The 14,094-nt window shown below is 38.5% G+C and overlaps 1 protein-coding gene across 1 annotated transcript in view; it reads left to right on the top strand.

Moving 5' to 3' along the window:
- DMD (dystrophin) overlaps window positions 1–14,094 on the top strand; it is a 2,279,750-nt gene that overhangs the window by 789,595 nt on the left and 1,476,061 nt on the right. Inside the window, exons 14-16 of the mRNA XM_023751347.1 lie at window positions 71–172; window positions 300–407; window positions 8,003–8,182. Of these exons, the coding sequence (XP_023607115.1) occupies window positions 71–172; window positions 300–407; window positions 8,003–8,182 (390 nt within the window). The remainder of the gene's footprint in view (window positions 1–70; window positions 173–299; window positions 408–8,002; window positions 8,183–14,094) is intronic.

The raw sequence follows: 14,094 nt of genomic DNA, 5'->3' as shown, positions 1-14,094 counted from the left end.
TGCCATTTTGAATGGAATTCAGTTAACAGTTAATTGTTTGATGACATTGTGGTGGGTTGTCTCTTCCCAGGTACTGGGAGATCGATGGGCAAACATCTGTAGGTGGACAGAAGATCGCTGGGCTCTTTTACAAGACATACTTCTAAAATGGCAGCGTTTTACTGAAGAACAGGTGAGTCATGTGGGAAAATGTATCAGTGAAAGACATGGAAAATGTTAAATGAATAAATGAAAAAAATGTGATAATCTACTTTAATAATTATTTGTTTTCTTTTTGGGAATTATTTAATTTCCTTCAGTGCCTTTTTAGTACATGGCTTTCAGAAAAAGAAGATGCAGTGAGCAAGCTTCACACAAGTGGCTTTAAGGATCAAAGTGAAAAGTTATCAAGTCTTCAAAAGCTGGCCGTATGTATTTTTTATCTTTCAGTCGTGTTTTTAAAAATCCCAGTAGTTTACATGAACACCATTATTTCATCCTTCCATTCTTCCTATCCTAAACCAAATGTTCATTGTTCTTTCTTAGATCAGTCTGTTTAACTATATCATATATGTAGTTACTTTTCTTAATTAAAATAGGAAAAGCTAACAAAATATCATAGACTGGGTGGCTTAGACAACAGACATTTATATTGCATAGTTCTGGAAGCTGGGAAATACAAGATCAAGGTTCTGGCCTCTTGTTGAGGCCCTTTTCCTGGCTTCCAGACAGCACCTTTTTGCTGTATCCTCACCTGGTAGAAATGGAGGTGTCTCTTCCCTTTTTAAAAGGGTACTAATCCCATCATGGGGGCTCTACTCTCATGACCTCAACTAAGCCTAATTACCTCCCAAAAGCCCACCTCCTAATATTGTCATATTGGGGAGTTAGGCCTTCAACATATGAATTTTGTAGGGATATAAACATTAATTCCATAAGATATAGGTAGATTTTCAATCTTGTTTTCTAAATCAAAATTACACTCTTGAAAAAATATAGCACACCTGAAATAAGACTTTAGTTAGAGCGTTATCCCAATATGCCAAGTTGGTGGGTTTGATCCCCAGTCAGGGCATATACAAGAGTCAACCAATGAATGCATAAATAAGTGGAACAATATCTCTCTCTCTCTCTCTCTGTCTCTCTGTCTCTCTGTCTCTCTCTCTCCTTCCCGCTCTACCTCCCTCCCTCCCTCCCTTTCTCTCTAATTTTCTTTTTTTTAAATATAGCTTTATTGATTTCAGAGAGGAAGGGAGAGGGAAAGAGAGACAGAAACATCAATGATTAGAGAGAATCATTGATTGGCTGCCTCCTGCACGTCCCCTACTGGGGATTAAGCCCGCAACCTAGGCACGTGCCCTTGACCAGAATTGAACCTGGGACCCTTCAGTCCACAGGCTGACGCTCTATTCACTGATCAAAACTAGCCAGGGCTCCCTAATTTTCTTTAAAATTAAAAAAGTAACCTAAAAGGTACTCAGAATATGTCTAAAATAATACACTTCAGTAGTTCTCTGGGAAATATCAGAAGTACAAGAGATGATTATCCTCACATATAAAAAGTTTTTACCCTAGTTTGGGAAGCAAGGAAAAAATATTAAAACAAACCAATGTCACTGATTATAAGTGCCTGTGTTTTGATAACTAAGGGAACTTTGGCAGAACAAAGACCATTAGGGAAGTCTTCATTAAGATTTTTCAGTTTGAGATGAACTTTACAGGATTTAAAAAGATCTCTAAAACGTCTCTTTCACTATTAATCCTACTATTTTCTAGTAAAGAAGAGGCCAATCTAATTGGAAACTTTATTTTTAAAGTAAAATATTGCATAATTAGGATTTATTTTTGATTTGTTATAGATCAGTTCTATTAAGTACTAACTTGATGTCAACTCTAATATAAAACAAAGGTCTATTATAAATAACTAGAGGCCTGGTGCATGAAATTCATGCATGGGAGGTGTTTGTGTGTGTCCCTCAGCCCAGCCTGCACCCTCTCCAATTTGGAACCCCTCGAGGAATGTGCCTCTCACAATCCAGGACTGCTGGATCCCAACCGCTCGCCTGCCTGCCTGCCTGATTGCCCCTAACTGCTTCTGCCTGCCAGCTTGATCACCCCCTAACCACTCCTCTGCCAGCCTGATCGACTCCTAACTGCTCCCCTGTTAACCCGGATTCCCCTAACTGTCCTCCCTTGCTGGCCTGGTCCCCCCCAACTGCCCTCCCCTGCTGGCCTGATCACCCCCACTGCCCTCCCCTGCTGGCCTGATCACCCCCAACTGCCCGCTCCTGGTCCCTCCTAACTGTGGTGGCCATCTTGTGTCCACATGGGGCGACCATCTTTGACCGCATAGAGGGGTCATCTTGTGTGTTGGAGTGATGGTAAATTTGCATATTACCTCTTTATTATGTAGGATTATTATGTAGGACTAGAGGCCTGGCACACAAAATTCATGTGCAGGTATGGTCCCTAGGCCTGGCCTGTGATCAGGGCCATCGTCCCCAGCTGCCTGTAGCCGCCCCACCCCCTGCTGCCACCCACCCTCAGTTCCCTGTTCGCCATCAGGTGATTGGTGCCTGACAGCTGGGGGAAGGGACTGAGTGGTCGGCTGTTCCCTCCCACTCTCTGGCCCCGCCCCTGCCGCGGGTAGCCATCAGGTGATCGAAGCCTGCCGGCCAGGGAAAGAGTCCAAGAGGTGGTCAGTCGACGTACAGTGTAGACTGGGTCCAGCCGTCGTTCTGGTCATTCTGCTGTTAGGGTCAATTTGCATATTACCATTCTATTATATAGGATGTTTCATAATTTTATCTAAATTAATCTGTCTCTGTATTGATATTATATATTACACTTCACAGTAATTAAATAATTTACTTTAAAAGCTGTTCTTAAATAAATTTTCCTTGTTAAATTTGTATCATTTTAAATATATTTACTTGTATCCATACATTTTTGTTGCATAATTACTAATCTTTAGGCTTTTAATTTAAAATAGATTTACTATTTTATTACTGATTATTACAAGCCAGCTTGTTATTGATATGAAATCATTCCTCAAAGAATATAAGTTTTCTTGAGTGATTATATGACAAAAAGAAAGGTTTCTATAAAGTAATATATATATATATATCAACAGAATTCAAAAATATCAGTGATATATTTGCAGTTTTGTTCTGCAGCTGATAGGAAGCCATTGAGAGTTTGATAACAATTATATTTGCATTTTTGTAATACTCTGTAGTAGTAAGACTTTTGGTAGTAAGGAGACCAGTTAGAAGAGCTAATCTAAAGTAGCATTGGGCGTGAAGAGGAGGAGAGAGACAAGTTTATTTCAGAAGAGGAAATTAAGGCCCAGGAAAAAACACATGGCATTTATATAAGGCGTCATAGAACATTAGTAGCAGAGTTAAAATGAGCACTAAGACATCAATACTCAGGTACAGGCTTTCTAAACCATTTCAAAACTTGTCATATCATTTGATTCCTTGACAAAAACTAACAGTAATCAAGAAATGTCATTTTGAACAGTCATATGTCACTATATTGACATTTTTGTGTATAAAAGACTTATTTGCCTCAGGGCCATGAAAATGCTCTATTAGCAAAGTCTCAATAGTTTTCCAATATGATTAAAATTCAAATTATGTCATCTTACTTGTGAGCAAAGTGAAAATATGTTATGGATAATTCTTACATTTGATAGTTTAAGCCAATTAACAAAACCTGACAGCTGGTATAGACTTTGAGGTAAAATTCCCCTGCTGACTCAGGCAGTGAATAAGAATTTAATGTTCATTAAAATATGTCACAATCTGAGACCCAAAACAGGTGCCATCTGCCACTCGTTCCTACTACATACCTAAGTATAGATACCATGTACGAAAAAATCTCTTTTATTTACAATCAATGTAATTAGTTTTGAAATATTATCACTATTAACCCATGGGATTTTATACTACTTTTTATTTGAGGTGGGGGGTGAGGAGACAAGTATTTCATTTCCTATAGATCTGTAGTTTTATCCAAGTTGCTTAGGTCTATTTTATTATGGTAAAACTCGAAGTTTTATTTGTTGTAAAGGATAAAAAGAAAAGGAGAGAAGAAACTGTACCCTTTACGAGGGGAATTCTAAGCTGATAGGAAAATGTAGGCTATCATGGGAAGGCCCAAACATGCAAGAGAGATGTTCCTGGGGATGTGTACAAGATGCTGGGAAGGACTGGTCATGGTTGCCAGGGAAGGTCAACTCTGGGAAGCTTGATCCAACAGAGTATGATGAGCAGGGGCTACAGGAATCCTGTGGAATTGGGACACTCTCAGGTGCCTATGGGATCAAATGGCACAGAAGGGATGCTTTTGGGAGCCCAGCACGTCCCCACTGATGGTGCTATTTTACCAGGACTTGCTACCTTGATCTTAGTTTCTGTTCTCATCCTCAAAGAATTCATCCAGAAAGACTCAATGGTTCTCAATGTGGTCCCCACACTAGCTACTTCAGTATCACCTGAGAACTTGGTAGAAATGCGAATTCTTAGGCCCCAACTCAGTCCTACTGACTCAGAAACTCTGGCAATAGTACTCAGCAATCTGCATTGGAACAAGCCCTCCAGGAGATTCTGATGTTCCCTCAAGTTGAGAATCTCCACAATGGATCAATCTACCTAAGTATAACAATAGGTGCTTTGAATCAATTGAGTGCTTCTCATATATTGATAAGTAACTGCACATAAAATAGGTTTAGAAGTCAATTTTGTTATGTAAGAGAAATTGTCTTAGCATTACTCTTCTGATGAGAACAGGTTGAAGACTTCCTGGGCCTTTTGTAAGTGTACATTTTTTTTTTCTCACTTCAAATCATCTAACCTTGACCGGATAGAACAGTGATGGCGAACCTATGACACGCGTGTCAGAGGTGACCCGCGAACTCATTTTTTGGTTGATTTTTCTTTGTTAAATGGCATTTAAATATATAAAATAAATATCAAAAATATAAGTCTTTGTTTTACTAGGGTTGCAAATATCAAAAAATTTCTATATGTGACACAGCACCAGAGTTAAGTTAGGGTTTTTCAAAATGCTGACACGCCTAGCTCAAAAGGTTCGCCATCACTGGGATAGAACTTGCCTGTTCGGTCTTCTTGAGCAGCTTAGCTGTCTCTTGCCATCTCTACTTCGCCTGATCTGATTTATTGACTGTACCTTCCTACCTACCTTGGAGGTAGGTACAGGTGCTTGGCTTCTGTGAAAATGAAATATTTTCCTTCTTTTAAGATCCTTTCTGACCGCGTACAAATTTTCTGGAACTTCCTTATGCTTCCTGAGTTTTGTAGAACTCTGTGTTTCTTTGGTACTCAAAGTCCTATTATCAGGCTTTGATAAGCAGACTCTTTTTTTTTTACTCAAATAATTAATAGCAATTAAATCATAGATATTTAACATGGCCACATAAAATCCATGCTGAAAAGAATGTATATCCAAGGATAGATCAGAGAAGGCAATTGATTACTATAATCCAGTGTATCTGGAACCACCATGGACTTCCTGTCTTCTGCCTCTTTTGGTCATGGTAGGACACCCCTTCAGGAACTGAGCGATTATGGAGAGAGAGGGAGAGAGAGAGAGAGAGAGAGAGAGAGAGAGAGAGAGTGGAGATATTGAGGCATAACAACTAACTTGTCATCGCCTTTAATAAAAAAACACACAGTTCTAGATAGAAGCTTTTGTTAGTACAGGAATTTTATTATATAGATTTAGATAACTATATTGATTCGATAGTTCCACAGTTGCATAATAATGCTCTTTTTACTTTACCATGAGTGTATTTTTCCGAATTCTATTTAATGGTGACTTTTCCCTTTATTATTGTAATGTTCGCCAAATGCTTCTTTATTTGGTTTAATGTGTTAGCACAGGAGGCTTAGTTTCATTTGTCACTAAATCTCTTTGGGTATCCAATTAGTTTTATAGATCATCTATGAAAACCTGTTTAGGTAACATGAGGTTACCCATAAATTTCCAGTGCAAATTGTTTCCTGTTCTTTAAACATAACTCAGACTCTTACCTGAAATGTTTCCAACTCATTACATATTTAGTTTAAATAATGGATGCACCTCTTAGCCTTACACATATGGTTATTTAAAATCATTCCTTAAACCTTGAGAAGGCCAAAGAAGATTGTATTTACATCTTTCTATTTTTAAATGTATTTATATTTCTATCACGCTTTTTCCAAAAACAACTCGAGATGGCTTATAATAAAATAATTGCATGCTGCCCAGCTGTAGTGGCTCAGGTGGTTAGAGCATCATTTTGTGAACATAAAGGTTGTGGGTTTGATTCCCAGTCAAGGCACATGCATGACTTGCCCTTTAAGCCCTGGTTGGGGTAAGGGATCAATGTTTTCTCTTCTCTCTCTCCTTCCGCCTACCTCCCTCCCTTCTTCCCTCCCTTTCTCCCTGCCTCTCTCCCTTCCTCTCTCGAAGCACATCCTATGCTAATGAGGATAAATCTATCTTCTATATATAGAAAAGCCTAAGCGACCGTGGACCAGCTGAATGGCCAGTAACTAGTATGCGCACTGACCACCAGGGGGTAGATGCCCAACACAGGAACTGCCGAGCAACAGCAACTTTGCAGAGTGACCTATTACACTCTGAGACCCCTCAGGGAATATTGGACAGCTGGTTTTGGCCAGATCCCCGCAGGCAGGCCGAGGGACCCCACTGGTGCACGAATCTGTGCACAAGGCCTCTAGTAAATAAATAAATGCCAAAAGTTAATAAAAGGAAAATGAGACACCATAAAGACTTGGAAGACTCTACACTGAAATTTGAATTTGGGCCTCAGTTCTAGGCAGGTAGCATAAATTGTTGGTTTAATACTAGTCCAAGTATGCACTTAAATGTAATGGAAGGAAAGCTAACATCATTTAAACAAAATAAAGGTATAAAATTTATCTATTACTACTTCAGTTTATGAGTAATTAACTGGTGCATCTGTTTCATGACAATCACTTTACCATATGTAATGTTCGTTCTTAAATAAATTTGCGTTTGTTTTAAAATGTCAGGTCTCACAGCTTAGTTTATTTATGTTCATTGTTCTTGCTACCACCAACAAGAGGGGATTGTAAAAGGTCCATAAAATATTTTTTCCTGTTCTTTCCTGTACTTCTGTGTTTACAAGTTATATCAAGGACTAATATTTGGCTGGAAATTAGATTTTCCAAAGTGATGGGAAAAGTGAAGGAATAAACTGCCCTGATCTACTGATTTCACACACACCACTTTGTTTATTAATTACATATTAACCAAAGGGCATGTGTAATCTTCCAAAACTCACAGGAAGTGAGTTTGGAAATAAGAATGGTATATAATTATTTCATAAAATACATATGTATTTTGAAAACATGCAAAGTCATTCCAAAGGATTTGTGGCATATTCAGTTACTTAATGAACTCTAAAGTTAGTTTTAGAAGGTAATTGTACTCAAAGAACCAAAATTAATTGAATAGCATGCTAAAATATTTGTCAGTAAACTTCATTACAAAGGTTTTATATTCAAATAATGAAAAATGTAAAAATTTCAGAAATAAGTAATATTGCAAATTTATCCAAATAATTACAGCATTTCAGAATGGGAAGACTTTTAGCCATGCACATCTTCTCTTTGGTACTACTGGAATGTGATATTTCACTTGAATTCTACTAGAAATTAAAAGTAAATTCACTATATTCAAGAGGCATGCCATTCACTATTTTGTTAAATGTAAAAAGTAATTTCCACATATTGATTGCTCTTTTGCCTTTTGAAGAAAGGATACTTTTTCTACATCTGACTTTTATCTTTTTAACTTCAAGTTTCTTGGGAAGATTATTGGGATTTTAATTTTCTACTTTGGTCATTTGAGGCACAATTACAATCTTTTCTTTTCAAATCAGAAAATGCATGTAAAAACAAGGTAAACGGGGGTGTTTTGTAAAATGTAGCCTAGGCTTATTCTGTGTTCTTCCTTTTTTTAAAAGGTTTTGAAAACAGATGTAGAAAATAAAAAGGAAAACATGAACAAACTCCGCTCACTTAACCGAGATCTTCTTGCAACATTGAAAAATACATCAGTAACACAAAAAATGGAAGCACGACTGGACAGCTTTGCTCAGCGCTGGGATAATTTAGTCCAACAACTTGAAAAGAGTTCAGCACAGGTTAGTGATTCTAATTATCCTAAAATAAATGTTCCTTGCTATTTTTGAAATCGAATGCATTAAGAGAACAACACTATAACCCTACAAAGGATGCCATTGGGTTAGTCCTTGCCAAGTATTCAGTTGAATAAAAACATGGCTCTCATGGATGTTTTGATATTGGAGAATGTGGGAGGGGTGAGTGATAATTGACTGAACTAATTACTGCCTTAGAGTATAAAGCTCCCACTTCAGCAGGAATGGGGTTCTGAGTGACTTAGAGCAGTTGTACAAAATGCTGGGAACTGTGTCTTCAAACTAACCCCAAACCATAGATTCATAGAACCATGAGGAAAGAAATTAATTGTCCAAGGAAAGTTTGTGATACGTGTATCCTAGGGCACAAATCATTTGATTTCACTAAAGACCTCTTTGTACTAGTGCAAGTGAGAATCTAATCATTGGACTTTTTGCCAGAGATAGTTGATTAATTAAATCATTCATGTGGCTTAGTTACATTTAATACAGATTGGCTATAGATTAGGAAAATATCTAAGTTACACTTGTAGTGTTATAATTGGACTTTACACTGAGTGGCTAGATTATTATGACCACCCCCACCTTCATTGGGCCACCTTTTGCCTTCAATACTGAGGCGATTCTTCTTGGCATTGACTCCACGAGATGTTGAAAGGTGATGCGAGGAATCTGACACCATGCCTGATGAATAGCACTGTCCAGTTCTGTGAGATTTGATGGTTGTGGAACCAGCTGCCTGATGGCTCTTTTAACTTCGTCCCACAAATGCTCAATTGGATTGAGATCTGGTGATTGTGGGGGCCACCTAAGCAAGGTAAAGTCTCCCTCATGTTCTTGAAACCACTCCTGCACAATACGAGCACCGTGGCATGGCACATTGTCTTGTTGGAAGAAGCCATCTCTATTGGGATACACCATCAACATGATAGGATGAACTTGATCAGCAATGATACTTAGGTATGTTGTGCTACTCAGATATTATTCCACATGAATTAAAGGGCCCAAATCATGCCAAGAAAAACATGCCCCAAAGCATAACACTGCCCCCACCAGCTTTAAGGGTTGTACTCATGCATGTGGGGTGTATGCTTTCATGCTGTTTCCGCCAAACTCTCACTCTGCCATCTGCATGATGCAACTGGAAACGTGATTCATCGGACCACATGACTTTTTTCCAATGCTCGATTGTCCAATCCTTGTGTGAACTGGAGACGTTTTATCTTGGTAACTGCAGACAGCAAAGGTGTTCGAACAGGCCTTCAGCTTCCATATCCCATATGATGCAGTGTATGGCTGATTTGCCTACAAACGTCAGCTGGTCATAATAATCTGGCACTCATAATAATATATATCCCACGTTCAAAGGCTGTTAAATCACGTTGTTTACCCATATCTTCAGAAAAAAATCACTTCTGTCGTGGTAAACAACCTGCTTCCCTATTTATAATGGTCTGGCCCTCTAGCAACTTCAGCATGAAATTATAGCTAATTTGCCTACAAACGTCAGGTGGTCATAATAATCTGGCCACTCAGTGTATAGTTAAAAGTTGAGACTTAATACTTTAAGCAATAAAAAATAAATAAATAAATAAATAAATAAATAAATAAATAAATAAAATAAAAATTAAAAAAAGAGAGAGTGAAGTTATCACTCATATTGCCAAAAACAGCTTTAAGTAAAAAAAATAAAATAAAAATAAAAAAAGCCCTTAGGACAAAAAAAATAATAAATAAATAAAGATGCCAATATTATTTAAAAAAAAGTTGAGACTTTAAAAGTTTTGGTAGTTTATATAAGAAAACGAGGTATTTTAAAAATGGAAACTTACTATCTGATGTTGTCAGATGGTGGGATCATGGGCAGTTTTTAAAATATTAACATTATGTATAATAGTATTTAACATATTTTGCCATACTGTTCTACATTATAGAGACCACCTTTTATTAATTGGTCACAATTCATAGCTCAGTACACCATGCGTGCATCTCTATTACAGCAGTGACCACGTTCAATAGCTTTAGAGGCATGTATCGCCTCTGTTGTGAGACAGGGCAGAGAATGTGTTTCCTTGAGATTTAACATGTGGTATGTTGCACTTATGAAATGTTCATGGAAAGATTAAATGAAGGTTGAAATATGGCTTCTAGACATACAAGTTAAGAAAATATGATCAGGAAAAAATATATGATTTTTAATCACAGTTCAGCTTCCTTTTAAAATCAAATTCATATTCAAATTTTGAAAGAATATAAATTACAGTTACTTCCTGTGCAATCATTGGGAAGTAATAAAAATTCCATTTCTTTTCCATTGGCTATTTTATCAGTAACTTGATCTAATAGTGATTTTACTACCAGAATATGATTCTTCTTATTGTATGTGATCTGGCCATGGCTACTTTGCAATGCCATTGGCATCTATGTAATAAGTATGTGAGGCATTAGAAAATTTGATACTTTTATTTTATATTTTAATTTACTGAATTTATTGGAGTGACATTGGTTAATAAAATTATATGTTTCAGACGTACAATTCTATAATGCATCATCCGTATATAGTATTGTGTGTTCACCACCCCAAGTCAAGTCTCCTCACATCACCACTTATCCCCCCTTTACCCTTTTTTTACCTCCCTCAACCCCCTTCCCCTTCTGGTATGTATCCATTGATTCCATACATTATTGCTGCTGAAAAATGAATAATTACTATGTTATGAGAAAATGGCATTATTTGATAAAGAAAGTTGTTTTGAAATACATCCCTTTAAAGGAATATGTTTATGAAGATGTAACTTAACAATAGGTCATGTACACCTTCACTTGCAGTTGTTTTTAATTTATCTCTAAATGTCTTTTTAATTGATTTCAGAGAGGAAGGGAGAGGGAGCGAGAGATAGAAACATTAATGATGAGAGAGAATCATTGATTGACTCTCTCCTGCATGTCCCACATGGGACCGAGCCCACAACTGGGGCATGTGCCCTGGCTGGGGATCAAACTATGACCTCCTGGTTCATAGGTAGATGCTCAACCACTGAGCCACACCGCTAGGCACAATAGTTTTTAAACTTGAGCCTACATAATAATCACCTGGGAAACTGATTAAGATGTATAGTCCTAGACTCTGTGCTGAGAAAATCTCATTCAACAGGCCAGTAATCTGTGTGTAGTCTTTCATATAGTCTACTGGCCATATTTTTAAAAAACATTGAATTAACAAGATAATGAAATATGGGCCAATTCCCACATCCTGGTTTTACACAATGCTGTCTGAAATAGGGAGAATGCAGACCTTCCTAGCAATGTAGTAGTGAAATATGCTCATTTCCTTGGAATGCCACTACTTTCTGAAGAGGTTGGACAACTCATCAAAATGTTATGAATTTATTATGTTAGTTAGTAAAAAACAAATTAGAAGCCTTATTTTTAACTAGAGGCCCGGTAAATGAAAATTGTGCACTGGGTGGAGGATCCCTCAGCCCGGCCTGACCCCTCTCATAGTCCAGGAGCCCTCAGGGATGTACTACTGACGGCTTAGGCCCGCTCCCACAGTCTGGCCTCCCTCTGCGGGAGGCTACCAGGCTGATCAGGGGAAGGTGCCACCCCCATCACCCCACTGCTAGTGTCACTGCCGGCCACCATGGCTGCCAGCCCTTAGCCCTTGCTTCTTAGTGCTGGCCCCGCCCCCCGCCCACTGGTGGGCGGGGGGCGATCTGGGGCCATGTAGGCTCGGAGAGAGTTTGTGGGAGGTTGAGGCACAGCAGGTCGCACCCCATCCAGCCTCTGCGGAGGCGTGGCACTGGGACCGGGCCCTCTCTGCTGCTTCTGTGGTTGCCTCTGCGGAAGGGGCAGCACTGGGACAAGACCACGCAGCACCCTCTCCCTCTGCCTCTGTGAAAGGGGCCTCGGCACTGGACCAGCCCCTCTGTGGCCTCTCTCTAGCCACCTATCCTGTGGCCTCTGCGAAAGGGGCCACAGCGCTGGACCAGCCCATGCCGAGGCCTCTCCTGTGCCTCCTCTGCGAAAGGGGCTGCTGTGCTGTACTGGCCTGCGTTGAGGCCTCTTCCGCAGCAGCGGTGGCAGCAGTAGTGGCAGTGGCCTTTCCCGTGGCCTCTGCGAAAGGGGCCGTGATGCTGGACCAGCCCGCGCCGCTGCCTCTCCCATGCCACGGGCCCTCGCAGCAGCTGTGGCTTTGTCCGGAAGGATGTCCGGAAGATGTCTGGTCTAATTAGCATATTACCCTTTTATTAGTATAGATTCGCGGTTCTCAACCTGTGGGTCGCGACCCCTTTGAGGGTTGAACGACCCTTTCACAGGGGTCGCCTAAGACCATCGGAAAACACATATATAATTACATATTGTTTTTGTGATTAATCACTATGCTTTAATTATGTTCAATTTGTAACAATTAAAATACATCCTGCATATCAGATATTTACATTACGATTCATAGCAGTAGCAAAATTACAGTTATGAAGTAGCAACGAAAATAATTTTATGGTTGGGGGTCACCACAACATGAGGAACTGTATTAAAGGGTCGCGGCATTAGGAAGGTTGAGAACCACTGGTATAGATGATCTAGAAGTTATGGAATCACCACCCAGGGCAACTTATTTAACCTCTTATTTTTGAACTTTTCAAAATCTGTAATAAAACAGTACTAGCTCTGGTTTGTTTAGTTCTTTATAAAATCATGTCCAACATACATTACAACGTGTATCTGATGAGGATGAATTAAAGCAATAGACATGAAAGCATTTGGAGGGGAATAAAGGTGCTCTGGATATGCAAGGCATACTGTTTAGTGAGTCTGGAGGACATATTATGGTTCACTATGATTATGTTAATTTTCAAACAGTTGTATACTTCTATACCAGATCAGAAGCAGATAAATGGATTTATTAAGCATGCTGCTTCCTAGAACACTAACCTTGAACTCTTAAGCTCATTTCAGTTTTTGCTCATTGGCTTTTATAAAAAATGTACTATCATAGCCCCAATCCAAATTCTTGCTGGGGGTCTTGAGGCTCTTAGGAAGAAAAAAATGTAGTTAACCAGGGAAAGAGGAATTAAAAGGAAATAGAGTGGGCAAAGAAATATTATCTTATAACTAAAAAAGATATCAATTTTCTTTCCTGAATGTCAGATTGAACATGATCAAAATTATTACATGAGAAAAATTCCAAGAATTTTGAGGGTAAGGTCGTAACTTTGGAGAACAAAGCTTACTTGTATGCATATTTTCCAGCATGTTCATGGGGGAAAAATATACTTAGTCTTTTAAAAATCCTTTTAAATAATTGGTGCTACAAAGAAGGAACAAAATTCTAGTAATGGTTAAAATTCAGTAGGATATAGGAACTGTGACTGAGATGACAAAGCAACTGATTGTGCTCATATAAAGAACATTGTGTGCCCAAAATTTTGACTGCTATTCAGGTCAAAGCTTTGAGGGATTTTGACCTTCTAAAACAGTAGCATGGCCAGAGATCAAAATGTGATAAAAAAAATCAACTGTGAGAGCTGCTGTCTTGCATTTCAAAGTCAGGTCTGTCTTGAATAATATCTGGACACAAGCAGAGGATGCTTAAGTTGATGAGAAAGCAATCTAAGAAAGTAGAGATACTTTCTTTTAAAAAAGCGAATTTATTTTTCAGTGACAGTTAACATACAATATTATATACTAGTAGGTCTCAGGTGTGCAACATAGTTATTGGATATTTATATAATTTATTTTTTGTTTCTAAAAGTTAGAAAGAATAATAGTCCTTGCTATGTGGATACTTAAAATAAGAAAAGGGAGCAAATGAAATATATCCTGGATTAACTTATTTAAGTTTTCAGAGGACCCTGTTTCCTCTCAATATTTTATAAATATGCTTGTTGAAATTC

Source organism: Myotis lucifugus, unplaced genomic scaffold (assembly GCF_000147115.1).
Source record: "Myotis lucifugus unplaced genomic scaffold, Myoluc2.0 scaffold_20, whole genome shotgun sequence".
NCBI classification, from domain to species: domain Eukaryota; kingdom Metazoa; phylum Chordata; class Mammalia; order Chiroptera; family Vespertilionidae; genus Myotis; species Myotis lucifugus.
The sequence above is the reverse complement of the archived record's forward strand: the minus strand, read 5'-3'. Positions and strand labels throughout refer to the sequence as shown.